This window comes from Oncorhynchus tshawytscha, unplaced genomic scaffold (genome assembly GCF_018296145.1).
Source record: "Oncorhynchus tshawytscha isolate Ot180627B unplaced genomic scaffold, Otsh_v2.0 Un_contig_727_pilon_pilon, whole genome shotgun sequence".
Classification (NCBI taxonomy): domain Eukaryota; kingdom Metazoa; phylum Chordata; class Actinopteri; order Salmoniformes; family Salmonidae; genus Oncorhynchus; species Oncorhynchus tshawytscha.
In genome coordinates, this window is record NW_024609680.1 from 144758 (window position 1) to 157697 (window position 12940).

General features: G+C 44.7%; 1 protein-coding gene across 12 annotated transcripts in view; it reads right to left on the reverse strand.

Annotated features, from left to right (window-relative positions):
- The window catches only part of LOC112239993 (protein MTSS 1-like), a 121374-nt gene that overhangs the window by 21102 nt on the left and 87332 nt on the right, over positions 1 to 12940 (reverse strand). For 5 of the 12 annotated variants that reach the window (XM_042316899.1, XM_042316904.1, XM_042316897.1 and 2 more), the window contains exons 5-7: positions 11931 to 12022; positions 11208 to 11282; positions 7847 to 7858 (exon numbers count right to left, since the gene is read on the reverse strand). In XM_042316899.1, the coding sequence (XP_042172833.1) occupies positions 7847 to 7858; positions 11208 to 11282; positions 11931 to 12022 (179 nt within the window). Of the gene's footprint in view, positions 1 to 7846; positions 7859 to 11207; positions 11283 to 11424; positions 11438 to 11930; positions 12023 to 12940 lie in introns of all 12 variants that reach the window. The other 7 variants (XM_042316905.1, XM_042316908.1, XM_042316902.1 and 4 more) reach the window with 3 other exon arrangements.

Below are 12940 nucleotides of genomic sequence, written 5' to 3' on the forward strand. Positions count from 1 at the left end.
GGGGCTCTTCACCACAGACCTGGGACACACCGCTACTATCATTACACATCACACTGGGGGCTCTTCACCACAGACCTGGGACACACCGCTACTATCATTACACATCACACTGGGGGGCTCTTCACCACAGACCTGGGACACACCGCTACTGTTAATATACTGGTACGATCATTACACATCACACTGGGGGGCTCTTCACCACAGACCGGGGACTAATATGTATTTGAGGGCCCTTAATTTAGCTTGGAGTCTGCTCTTTTGTGAATATTCCATGTGCAATGTAGGTATGATGTATGAGAGGACAACGGTCATGGTGTCATATTGTAACTTATCAATACTGGGCTTCTCTTGTTTATCCTGTCCTTGAAGCCTGGCAGACTATCCTCCCTGAGCTCTCTCTCTCCTTCTCCTTCTCTGTCTCTCCTTCTCTCTCTCCTTCTCTGTCTCTTCTTCTCTCTCCCTCTCTCTCTCTCTCCCCGTCTCTGTCTCTCCTTCTCGGTCTCTCTCTCTCTTTCTCTGTCTCTCTCTTTCTCTCTCTCTCCTTCTCTCTCCCTCCTTCTCTCTCTCTCCTTCTCTCTCTCTCCTTCTCTGTCTCTCCTTCTCTGTCTCTCCTTCTCTCTCCCTCTCCCTCTCTCTCTCTCTCCTTCTCTGTCTCTCTCTCTCTGTCTCTCTCTCCTTCTCTCTCCTTCTCTCTCTCTCCTGGACTCGGCCTAAGCAGCCAGCCCGTCCAGGGGTATTATCTAACCTTTTGTCACCAGCCTCTCCTAGACCCCATCAAGGTCCCAACCAGGCTGGAAAATGTAAGTCAAATGTTTCTGAACAGTGAGGTTTTACCCTGAGGCTTTGTGGATGACAACACCAGAATAGGCTGCTACTGTAAGTCAAACGTATGACTGCATCGTTGTGCTTCAATGAGCAGTGAGATCGTAACTTAGACATTTGGTGGAAACTCAAGATTATCCAGTAGTCGTTTAACACAATGGATGGATGATATTTCCATATAGGAATCCAAACATTTACCCATTTTGGTTTGGCTGCCTTTCCAGCGCTCTTTGAGAAATATGGGAGAAATGTTGTGTTTATAGAACTATTTAAACTTTTCTAGGATGTTTGGGAAACGATCAGAGGAGATGAAGTGTGACCGGAACTGGGAACTCAAACTGACACCTACAGTTAAAATGACTCTATACTTTTACATAAAAACTAGGATCCAAGAAAAGCTTTTCACAAGACATATAATTACTCTGTGATTTCTATGAGAGCTGCCTGGACTCAGAAAAGTGCCCTCGTCAAAAAGTCCAGCCCTGGTTGGTGTTACCCTCTGACCATGGAATGCACTGTTTTTACACAGTGTCTAAGGCAGTCGGATGTTGGTGTGTGTGAGTGTGAGTGTGAGTGTGTGTGTGAGAGTGTGTGTGTGTGAGTGTGTGTGTGTGTGTGTGTGTGTGTTTGTTTGTTATGTCTGTATCTCTGTGTCAATGACGAGGGCCAGATTGCTGCTTCCTCTGCCTGAAGCCACAGACAACATACCAAACCATACCGAAGCATACCATACCATACCAAACCATACCGAAACATATCATACCAGACCATACCATAACATACCATACCATACCGAAACATACCATACCATACCGAAACATACCATACCATACCGAAACATACCATACCCTACCGAAACATACCATACCAAACCCTACCGAAACATACCATACCAAACCATACCATACCATAACATACCATACCGAAACATACCATACCATACCATAACATACCATACCGAAACATACCATACCATACCATAACATACCATACCGAAACATACCATACCATACCGAAACATACCATACCATACCATACCAAACCATACCGAAGCACACCATACCATACCAAACCCTACCGAAACATACCATACCAAACCATACCATACCAAACCATACCGAAACATACCATACCATGAAACATACCATACCGAAACATACCATACCATACCGAAGCATACCATACCATACCGAAACATACCATACCGAAACATACCATACCATACCGAACCATACCATACCATACCATACCATACTGAAACATACCATACCATACCGAAACATACCATACCAAATCATACCGAAACATACCATACCAAACCATACCGAAACATACCATACCAAACCCTACCGAAACATACCATACCAAACCCTACCGAAACATACCATACCAAACCATACCGAAGCATAACATACCATACCAAACCATACCGAAACATACCATACCAAACCATACCATACTAAACCATACCATACCAAATCATACCATAACATACCATACCAAACCATAACATACCATACCGAAACATACCATACCAAACCATACCAAACCCAAACCATACCGAAACATACCATACCAAACCATACCGAAACATACCATACAAAACCATACCGAAACATACCATACCATACCGAAACATACCATACCAAACCCATACCATAATATACCCACACAAGACCCTATCGTGGCACAAACATTGGGACAGGAACGAATCTCTGACAATAATGCATTAGATAACATGCATCAGAAGTTCATGCTACTGCAATGCCTCAAACACAGTATCTAACAGACAGTTGGTAGGAACCCAGTCACCCTGTACACCCATTCCCTCCTCTGGCAGAGCTTTCAGACTAGCCAGACAACATGTGGGCAGAGGGTTGGAGAGTTTATCACATTGGTTTGATAACAGACAGGGGAGGATAGGATAGGAGGAGGGAGTGAGACAGAGAGCAGAACAGACAGGACAGGGCCAGACAGGGGAGGACAGGAGGAGGGAGTGAGACAGAGAGCAGAACAGATAGGACAGGGCCAGACAGGGGAGGACAGGACAGGAGGAGGGAGTGAGACAGAGAGCAGAACAGATAGGACAGGAGGAGGGAGTGAGACAGAGAGCAGAACAGATAGGACAGGGCCAGACAGGGGAGGACAGGACAGGAGGAGGGAGTGAGACAGAGAGCAGAACAGACAGGACAGGGCCAGACAGGGGAGGACAGGAGGAGGGAGTGAGACAGAGAGCAGAACAGATAGGACAGGAGGAGGGAGTGAGACAGAGAGCAGAACAGATAGGACAGGAGGAGGGAGTGAGACAGAGAGCAGAACAGATAGGACAGGAGGAGGGAGTGAGACAGAGACAGAGGACAGACAGAGACAGAGCAGAACAGACAGGAGGACAGGAGGAGGGAGTGAGAGACAGAGAGCAGAACAGACAGGACAGGAGGAGGGAGTGAGACAGAGAGCAGAACAGACAGGACAGGGCCAGACAGGGGAGGACAGGAGGAGGGAGTGAGACAGAGAGCAGAACAGGACAGGGCCAGACAGGGGAGGACAGGAGGAGGGAGTGAGACAGAGAGCAGAACAGATAGGACAGGGCCAGAGCAGGGGAGGACAGGAGGAGGGAGTGAGACAGAGAGCAGAACAGACAGGACAGGGCCAGACAGGGGAGGGGAGGACACAGAACAGATAGGAGGAGAGGAGTGAGACAGAGAGCAGAACAGATAGGACAGGGCCAGACAGGGAGGACAGGAGGAGGGAGTGAGACAGAGAGCAGAACAGATAGGACAGGGGCCAGAGACAAGAGGAAACTGAGACAGTCAGAACTGTAGGACAGGGCTCAGACAGGGGAGGACAGGAGGGGGCTAACTGAGGACTAAGAGACAGAGGACTACAGTCAGACTGGGCTCAGAGGAGGACTAAGAGACAAGAGAAACTACAGAGACAGAGAGCAGAACAGATAGGACAGGGCCAGACAGGGGAGGATAGGAGGAGGGAGTGAGACAGAGAGCAGAACAGATAGGACAGGGCCAGACAGGGGAGGACAGGACAGGAGGAGGGAGTGAGACAGAGAGCAGAACAGACAGGACAGGGGCTAACTGAGGACTAAGAGACAAGAGAAACTACAGTCAGACTGTGTTGTTCATCCAGGGGCTAACTGAGGACTAAGAGACAAGAGAAACTACAGTCTCACTGTGTTGCTCATCCAGGGGCTAACAGAGGACTAAGAGACAAGAGAAACCCATACTAGATCATTAGTTACAGTATGTGTGTCAAAACTGGATGCCTTGGAGATATAGGTCAGTTACAGAAGGCAGCTTGCAGGCTCTAGAACTGATTAATCAGCACCGCCTGCTCTTCCATCAGATGAAACTAGGCCACAACGAGAGAACTACAGTATAGAATCATAAATATTAAACTAGAATGAACTCCCCTCATACGGTACAGCATAGAATCATAAATATTAAACTAGAAAGAACTACAGTATAGAATCTTAAATATTAAACTAGAGTGAACTTCAGTATAGAATCATAAATATTAAACTAGAGAGAACTACAGTATAGAATCATAAATATTAAACTAGAGTGAACTACAGTATAGAATCATAAATATGAAACTAGAGAGAACTCCCCTCATACGGTACAGCATAGAATCATAAATATTAAACTAGAGTGAACTACAGTACGGAATCATAAATATTCAACTAGAGAGTGAACTCCTTTCATACGATACAGTATGAAATCATAAATATTCAGTGAGAGGCTGCAGTTATAAGTTCATTCCCTCTCTGTTACTGTTAGCTCTGTACCTTACCTCTCCCCCCTCCCTCCCCCCTCCAAGTCTGAGATGATCCTCAGTCCCTTATCTTCAGTTGACTGATAAAATGTCCCAGAATCCCAGTTGCCGAACAACATAGGTTCCAGGTGAGTAGAGCAGCCCTCTCTCCAAGGAACACAACTAAAACACACACGCTACCGTTCAAAAGTTTGGGGTCACTTATAAATGTCCTTGTTCCTCTGTCCAGTGTCTGTGTTCTTTTGCCCGTCTTAATCTTTGCTTCTTATTGGCCAGTCTAAGATATGGCTTTTTATTGGCCAGTCTGAGATATGGCTTTTTATAGGCCAGTCTGAGATATGGCTTTTTATTGGCCAGTCTGAGATATGGCTTTTTATTGGCCAGTCTGAGATATGGCTTTTTATTGGCCAGTCTGAGATATGGCTTTTTATTGGCCAGTCTGAGATATGGCTTTTTATTGGCCAGTCTGAGATATGGCTTTTTCTTTGCAACTCTGCCTAGAAGGCCAGCATCCCAAAGTCGCCTCTTCACTGTTGACGTTGAGACTGGTGTTTTTGCTGGTACTATTTAATGAAGCTGCCAGTTGAGGACTTGTGAGGCGTCTGTTTCTCAAACTAGACATTCTAATGTACTTGTCCTCTTGCTCAGTTGTGCACCGGGGCCTCCCACTCCTCTTTCTATTCTGGTTAGGGCCAGTTTGCGCTGTTCTGTGAAGGGAGTAGTACACAGCGTTGTATGAGATCTTCAGTTTCTTGGCAATTTCTCACATGGAATAGTCTTCATTTCTCAGAACAAGAATAGACTGACGAGATTCAGAAGAAAGGTCTTTGTTTCTGGCCATTTTGAGCCTGAAATCGAACCCACAACTGCTGATGCTCCAGATACTCAACTAGTCTAAAGAAGGCCAGTTGTATTCCTTCTTTAATCAGAACAACAGCTTTCAGCTGTGCTAACATAATTGAAAAAGTGTTTTCTAATGATCAATTAGCCTTTTAAAATGATACATTTAGGATTAGCTAACACAACGTGCCATTGGAACACAGGAGTGATGGTTGCTGATAATGGGCCTCTGAACGCCTATGTAGATATTCCATAAAAAAATCAGCCATTTCCAGCTGCAATAGTCATTTACAACATTAACAATTTCTACACTGTATTTCTGATCAATTTGATGTTATTTTAATGGACAAAAAAATAAGCTTTTCTTTCAAAAACAAGGACATTTCTAAGTGACCCCAAACTTTTGAACAGTAGTTTACATGTCTGTTTCCATTGGCCTTTTACATATGAACAAATACCTTCATCTACATGCTGAGCAGACCCCTGTCCTGACTGGGAAAACAGACCAGCTCCATCTACATGCTGAGCAGACCCCTGTCCTGACTGGGAAAACAGACCAGCTCCATCTACATGCTGAGCAGACCCCTGTCCTGATGCTGTGAAGGGCTGTGTGTGACCTCTGCCAATCATTAGGGAAGACTGGGGGTGAGAGTGGTGGAAAATCAGCACTTTGTCCTCCTGTCTTAATGACTGGTGTGTTCTCCACCTCCACAGATAATGATTAGTGTGGGTGTGTTCTCCACCTCCACAGATAATGATTAGTGTGTGTGTGTTCTCCACCTCCACAGATAATGATTAGTGTGTGTGTGTGTGTGTTGTCTACCTCCACAGATAATGATTAGTGTGTGTGTGTTCTCTACCTCCACAGATAATGATTATTGTTCTCTACCTCCACAGATAATGATTAGTGTGTGTGTGTTCTCCACCTCCACAGATAATGATTAGTGTGTGTGTGTTCTCCACCTCCACAGATAATGATTAGTGTGTGTGTGTGTTCTCCACAGATAATGATTAGTGTGTGTGTGTGTGTGTGTGTGTTCTCTACCTCCACAGATAATGATTAGTGTGTGTGTGTGTTCCCTACTCCACAGATAATGATTAGTGTGTGTGTGTGTGTTCTCTACCTCCACAGATAATGATTAGTGTGTGTGTGTGTGTTCTCTACCTCCACAGATAATGATTAGTGTGTGTGTGTTCTCTACCTCCACAGATAATGATTAGTGTGTGTGTGTTCTCCACCTCCACAGATAATGATTAGTGTGTGTTCTCCACCTCCACAGATAATGATTAGTGTGTGGTTCTCCACCTCCACAGATAATGATTAGTGTGTGTGTGTGTGTGTGTGTTCTCCACCTCCACAGATAATGATTAGTGTGTGTGTGTGTTCTCCACCTCCACAGATAATGATTAGTGTGTGTGTGTTCTCCACCTCCACAGATAATGATTAGTGTGTGTGTGTTCTCCACCTCCACAGATAATGATTAGTGTGTGTGTGTGTGTGTGTGAGTTCTCCACCTCCACAGATAATGATTAGTGTGTGTGTGTTCTCCACCTCCACAGATAATGATTAGTGTGTGTGTGTTCTCCACCTCCACAGATAATGATTAGTGTGTGTGTGTTCTCCACCTCCACAGATAATGATTAGTGTGTGTGTGTGTGTGTGTGTTCTCCACCTCCACAGATAATGATTAGTGTGTGTGTGTGTGTGAGCTTCAGTGGCGCTGAGCTGATTAACAAAGACGATTGAAACCAAAACAAACCACGAAGCAGTGAAGGCAGGAGAATTAAAACACAGAGAGAGAGAGATGGAGAGAGAGAGAGAGTTGGAGAGACAGAAAGAGAGAGGGAGAGAGAGAGAGAGAGAGAGAGAGTTGAGAGAGAGAGAGAGAGTTGGAGAGAGAGAGAGAGAGGAGGTGACAGGACAGTAATAAGCAAAGCAGCGGACAGTGGAGTGGACAGGACAGTAGTACACAGTACATTAGACTGACTACAGAGTTAGTCTTCACTCCACAGATAGAGAGAGAAAGAGAAAGAGAGAGAGACCGCAAGAGAGAGAGAGGAAAGAGAGGAGAGACAGCGAGAGAGAGAAACAGCGAGAGAGAGGAGAGAGAGAGAGAGGAGAGACAGCGAGAGAGAGGAGAGAGAGAGAGGAGAGACAGCGAGAGAGAGAGAGAGGGGGGAGACAGCGAGAGAGAGAAAAGAGAGAAAGAGACAGAGGAAGAGAGAGAGGAAGAGAGAGGGGTAGTGGAAGGAGCAGAACGGGACACTAAGCCGCATAGCAGCACAAGGTAGACTGACAGACTGACTGAAACCCCGGACCCCACAGAGAGGCCACAGAGCAGGCTGGAGGGCTGACAGACAGACTAACAGACAGACCACCAGTCTGTTACAGACTTACCCAGGGCATCAGCTGCAGGGCAACAACAACAGGTGCCCAGTGACCGGGGGCGGGGGGGTGCAATAAGGTCGACGACACGGCCGTAAAGAGGAAAACATTTCAGTCAGTCAAGAGGCCTGAAGGAGACTGCACAAATCATGTTGCTAATAAGTGTCACTGTCACTGTCACTGTGACTGTCTCTGTGACTGTCACTGTGACTGGCTTTGTGACTGTCACTGTGACTGTCTCTGTGACTGTCTCTGTGACTGTCACTGGCTTTGTGACTGTCACTGTGACTGTCTCTGTGACTGTCACTGTGACTGTCTCTGTGACTGTCACTGCGACTGTCACTGTCTCTGTGACTGTCACTGTGACTGTCTCTGTGCGTCTAATAATGGCCCTTTAGCTTCGCCAGACTCTTAGGATAAACTAAGCGACTTACAAAATTGTCCTTGTCGACACTGACATATATCACCACATTCATTATATGACCCAACATGGGTCTAGCTGTTTGATCTGCCAAAGAGGACTGTTTATGAGGGTGAACGTGCTGTTTGATCTGCCAAAGAGGACTGTTTGTGAGGGTGAACGCGTTTCACTAATAACAGTCTTCATAACGAAGAGGCCAAGCTGGAAAAACATGTTTGAAGAATTCAGTCTAGACAGATAAATGGCGTTGAACGCTCCACTGTTCACGTGTCCTAAGGTGAAAACTCCCCCCTTGAAGTCAGGATTGACCCATTCCTTATAGCTCCTACTAAAGCACAGGGCCTCTCATAGGAGAGACTAGAAAAGTGTGTATTGGTTCAATCTTGTAGAAAAACTAAACATTTAGGATTGCTAGTTCAATGTTTCAGGTAGTTTTGGTCATTTTGACTAACTAGTTCAGTGTGGTTTTGGTCAAAACATTTAGGATAGCTAGTTCAGTGTTTCAGGTGGTTTTAATTAAGGCATTTAAGTTAACTAGTTCAGTGTTTCAGGTGGTTTCGATTTTTGACATTTAGACGAGCTAGTTCAGTGTTTCAGGTAGTTTTGGTCATTTAGGATAGCTAGTTAAGTGTTTCAGGTAGTTTTGGTCATTTAGGATAGCTAGTTAAGTGTTTCAGGTAGTTTTGATCAATACATTTAGACGAGCTAGTTCAGTGTTTCAGGTGGTTTTGGTCATTTAGGATAGCTAGTTAGTGTTTCAGGTGGTTTTGGTCATTTAGTTAGCTAGTTCAGTGTTTCAGGTGGTTTTAATTAAGGCATTTAAGTTAACTAGTTCAGTGTTTCAGGTGGTTTCGATTTTTGACATTTAGACGAGCTAGTTCAGTGTTTCAGGTAGTTTTGGTCATTTAGGTTAGCTAGTTCAGTGTTTCAGGTAGTTTTGATCAATACATTTAGACGAGCTAGTTCAGTGTTTCAGGTGGTTTTGATCATTTAGGTTAGCTAGTTCAGTGTTTCAGGTAGTTTTGGTCATTTAGGTTAGCTAGTTCAGTGTTTCAGGTAGTTTTGATCATTTAGGTTAGCTAGTTCATTGTTTCAGGTGGCTTTAATCAATACATTTAGGCTAGCTAGTTTAGTGTTTCTGCAGGTTTTGATAATTTAGGCTAGCTATATCATTGTTTCAGGTGGCTTTAATCAATACATTTAGGCTAGCTAGTTTCCTATTCCAGCTGGTTTTGATTATTTTGACTAACTAGTTTAGTGTTTTAGCTGTTTTTTATAATTTAGGCTAGCTAGTTCAGTGTTTCAGGTGGTTTTGATCAAGACATTTAGACTAGCTAGTTCAGTGTTTCAGGTGGTTTTGATCAAGACATTTAGACTAGCTAGTTCAGTGTTTCAGCTGGTTTTGATCGATACGTTATGACGGCCTACACCTGCCAAACCTGGACGACGCTGGGCCAATTATGCTCCGCCCTATGGGACTCCCAATCACGGCCAGTTGTGATACAGTCTGGATTCGAACCAGGTTGTCTGTAGTGACGCCTCTAGCACTGAGATGCAGTGTCTTAGACCACTGCGCCACTTGGTGCACATTGCTAAATACTGCTCCTCTAGATAGGACATCTAATAACACTGGAACAAGAAGACCAGGTGCATACTGCTAAATACTGCACCATGGAAATACAACAGCACAGTATTTGAGCTAAAGAAGTTTTTTTTTAAAGTTGAAGTTCACTTTGAAATGCAGAAAATGCATAGATGTTTTGGTGCTTTCAAGACGGACATTTTGAAAATTCAACTGGACTTTAGTCACTCAAGATAACTGACAGCTTGAATAGGAGCTTCCCGTAGACGCTCTCTCTCATCTGTCTATCTGTCTAGACACATATTGAACCTCTTCAATAGCGTCTCCATTTCCTTTCATGGTGCGTAGGCCTACACAAAGACTGACTGACTGCTTATTCAATTGGGATGTGCTGTCCTACGAGGAGAAGACACAAACTGATACTCAGAAGTTGAGCAGAGAATCTGTTCCAAATGGCACCCTATTTCCTATGTAGTGCACTTCTTTTGGGCCCTAGCCCTATAGACCCTGGTCTAAAGTAGTGCACTACATAGGGAACAGGATGCCATTTGGGACACAGACAGTGTCCTGGTTTCAGTATAATGACGGTCAACATGAGCTGACTCTGTTGTTTTTCCTCCTCCATCTTTCCAGACATCATTTAGACAGATTCCTGTGTACAAGATGATATCTGACCATCCGCAGAGTCTGACAGGGATCAGGAACAAATCAAATCAAATTGATTTATATAGCCCTTCGTACATCAGCTGATATCTCAAAGTGCTGTACAGAAACCCAGCCTAAAACCCCCAAACAGCTAGCAATGCAGGTGTAGAAGCACGGTGGCTGGAAAAAACTCCCTAGAAAGGCCAAAACCTAGAGAAACCAGGCTATGTGGGGTGGCCAGTTCTCTTCTGGCTGTTCCGGGTGGAGATTATAACAGGAACAGTCTTACATAACTTAACCGAAACCATAGCATAGAGTAAAGACATTCGGTAGGGAAGGATATTCAACTCAATTTGCATGTCCATTTGCCTAAGCGTACCAAATGTACGTTAGAGATTGACGTTCAGAGATGATAAAGGAACAAAGAGATCTACTATGTATAGTAAATGTTACATAAATATGTACTGTGTTTTATACTGTAGAGTCCCTGAGTAGCCTCATTGACGTTCAACTCTATTTCCTTTAGACTACATGGACTGTGTAGGTTTGACCTCAAGGGGAAACGACAGCCCATAGAGGTACAGGGTTCACACTATACTTCATATGGCCAAGCCCACAGACATTACATGTATCGGACATATGTTGTAATAATGATATTTCTATGGCACAGCCAGTAGAGAAGTGATGGATGGATGGATAGATGGATAGATGGATAGATAGAGTACCTTTCTTTGCCTTCTTCTGTAGCTTCAGAGTGTCTAAAGACTTTTTCTTGATCTCACTCCGAACTTTCTTGTACTCTGTGGGGGGGAAATGGGGTCAACATTTTGGAATGAGATGTTCGACGAGCAGGTGTCCACATACTTTTGGTCATGTAGTGTATATGACACTGGCTTGAAGTGTATGGTTATATTATTATATATCTATATGTTATGATGATACCTTTAGCATGGTCCTTATCCAGTGTGTTGGTTCCTCTCTATATTATTATATATATATATATGTTATGATGATACCTTTAGCATGGTCCTTATCCAGAGTGTTGGTTCCTCTCTATATTATTATATATCTATATGTTATGATGATACCTTTAGCATGGTCCTTATCCAGTGTGTTGGTTCCTCTCTATATTATTATATATCTATATGTTATGATGATACCTTTAGCATGGTCCTTATCCAGTGTGTTGGTTCCTCTCTATATTATTATATATCTATATGTTATGATGATACCTTTAGCATGGTCCTTATCCAGAGTGTTGGTTCCTCTCTATATTATTATATATCTATATGTTATGATAATACATTTAGCATGGTCCTTATCCAGAGTGTTGGTTCCTCTCTATATTATTATATATCTATATGTTATGATGATACCTTTAGCATGGTCCTTATCCAGTGTGTTGGTTCCTCTCTATATTATTATATATCTATATGTTATGATGATACCTTTAGCATGGTCCTTATCCAGAGTGTTGGTTCCTCTCTTCCACTCCTCCATCTGATCCTGTAGAGGGTTGATCATGCAGTCCATGAAAGCCCTGCAGGTCACAGCAATCAAAGGTGAGAAACATTAGAAATCCAGTATTATTTATTAGGATCTCTCCTAGCCCACCAAAAGGGAGGGACATAGTGAGAGGAGAAAGGGACATAGTGGTGATGAGGGGGGCATAGTGGTGATGAGGGGGGGGGCATAGTGGTGATGAGGGGGCGGGGCATAGTGGTAATGAGAGGGCGGGGCATAGTGGTAATGAGGGGGCGGGGTATAGTGGTAATGCGGGGTGGGGTATAGTGGTAATGAGGGGGTGAGGTATAGTGGTAATGCGGGGGTGGGGTATAGTGGTAATGAGGGGGTGGGGTATAGTGGTAATGAGGGGGTGGGGCATAGTGGTGATGGGGGGCATAGTGGTGGTGAGGGGCGGGGCATAGTGGTAATGAGGGGCTGGGTATAGTGGTAATGAGGGGGTGGGGTATAGTGGTAATGAGGGGCGGAGTATAGTGGTAATGAGGGGTGGGGTATAGTGGTAATGAGGGGGTGGGGTATAGTGGTAATGAGGGGGTGAGGTATAGTGGCAATGAGGGGCGGGGTATAGTGGCAATGAGGGGGCGGGGTATAGTGGTAATGAGGGGGTGGGGTATAGTGGTAATGAGGGGGCGGGGTATAGTGGTAATGAGGGGGCGGGGTATAGTGGTAATGAGGGGGCGGGGTATAGTGGTAATGCGGGGGTGGGGTATAGTGGTAATGAGGGGGTGGGGTATAGTGGTAATGCGGGGGTGGGGTATAGTGGTAATGAGGGGGTGGGGTATAGTGGTAATGAGGGGGTGGGGTATAGTGGTAATGAGGGGGTGGGGTATAGTGGTAATGAGGGGGTGGGGTATAGTGGTAATGAGGGGGTGGGGTATAGTGGTAATGAGGGGCGGGGTATAGTGGTAATGAGGGGCGGGGTATAGTGGTAATG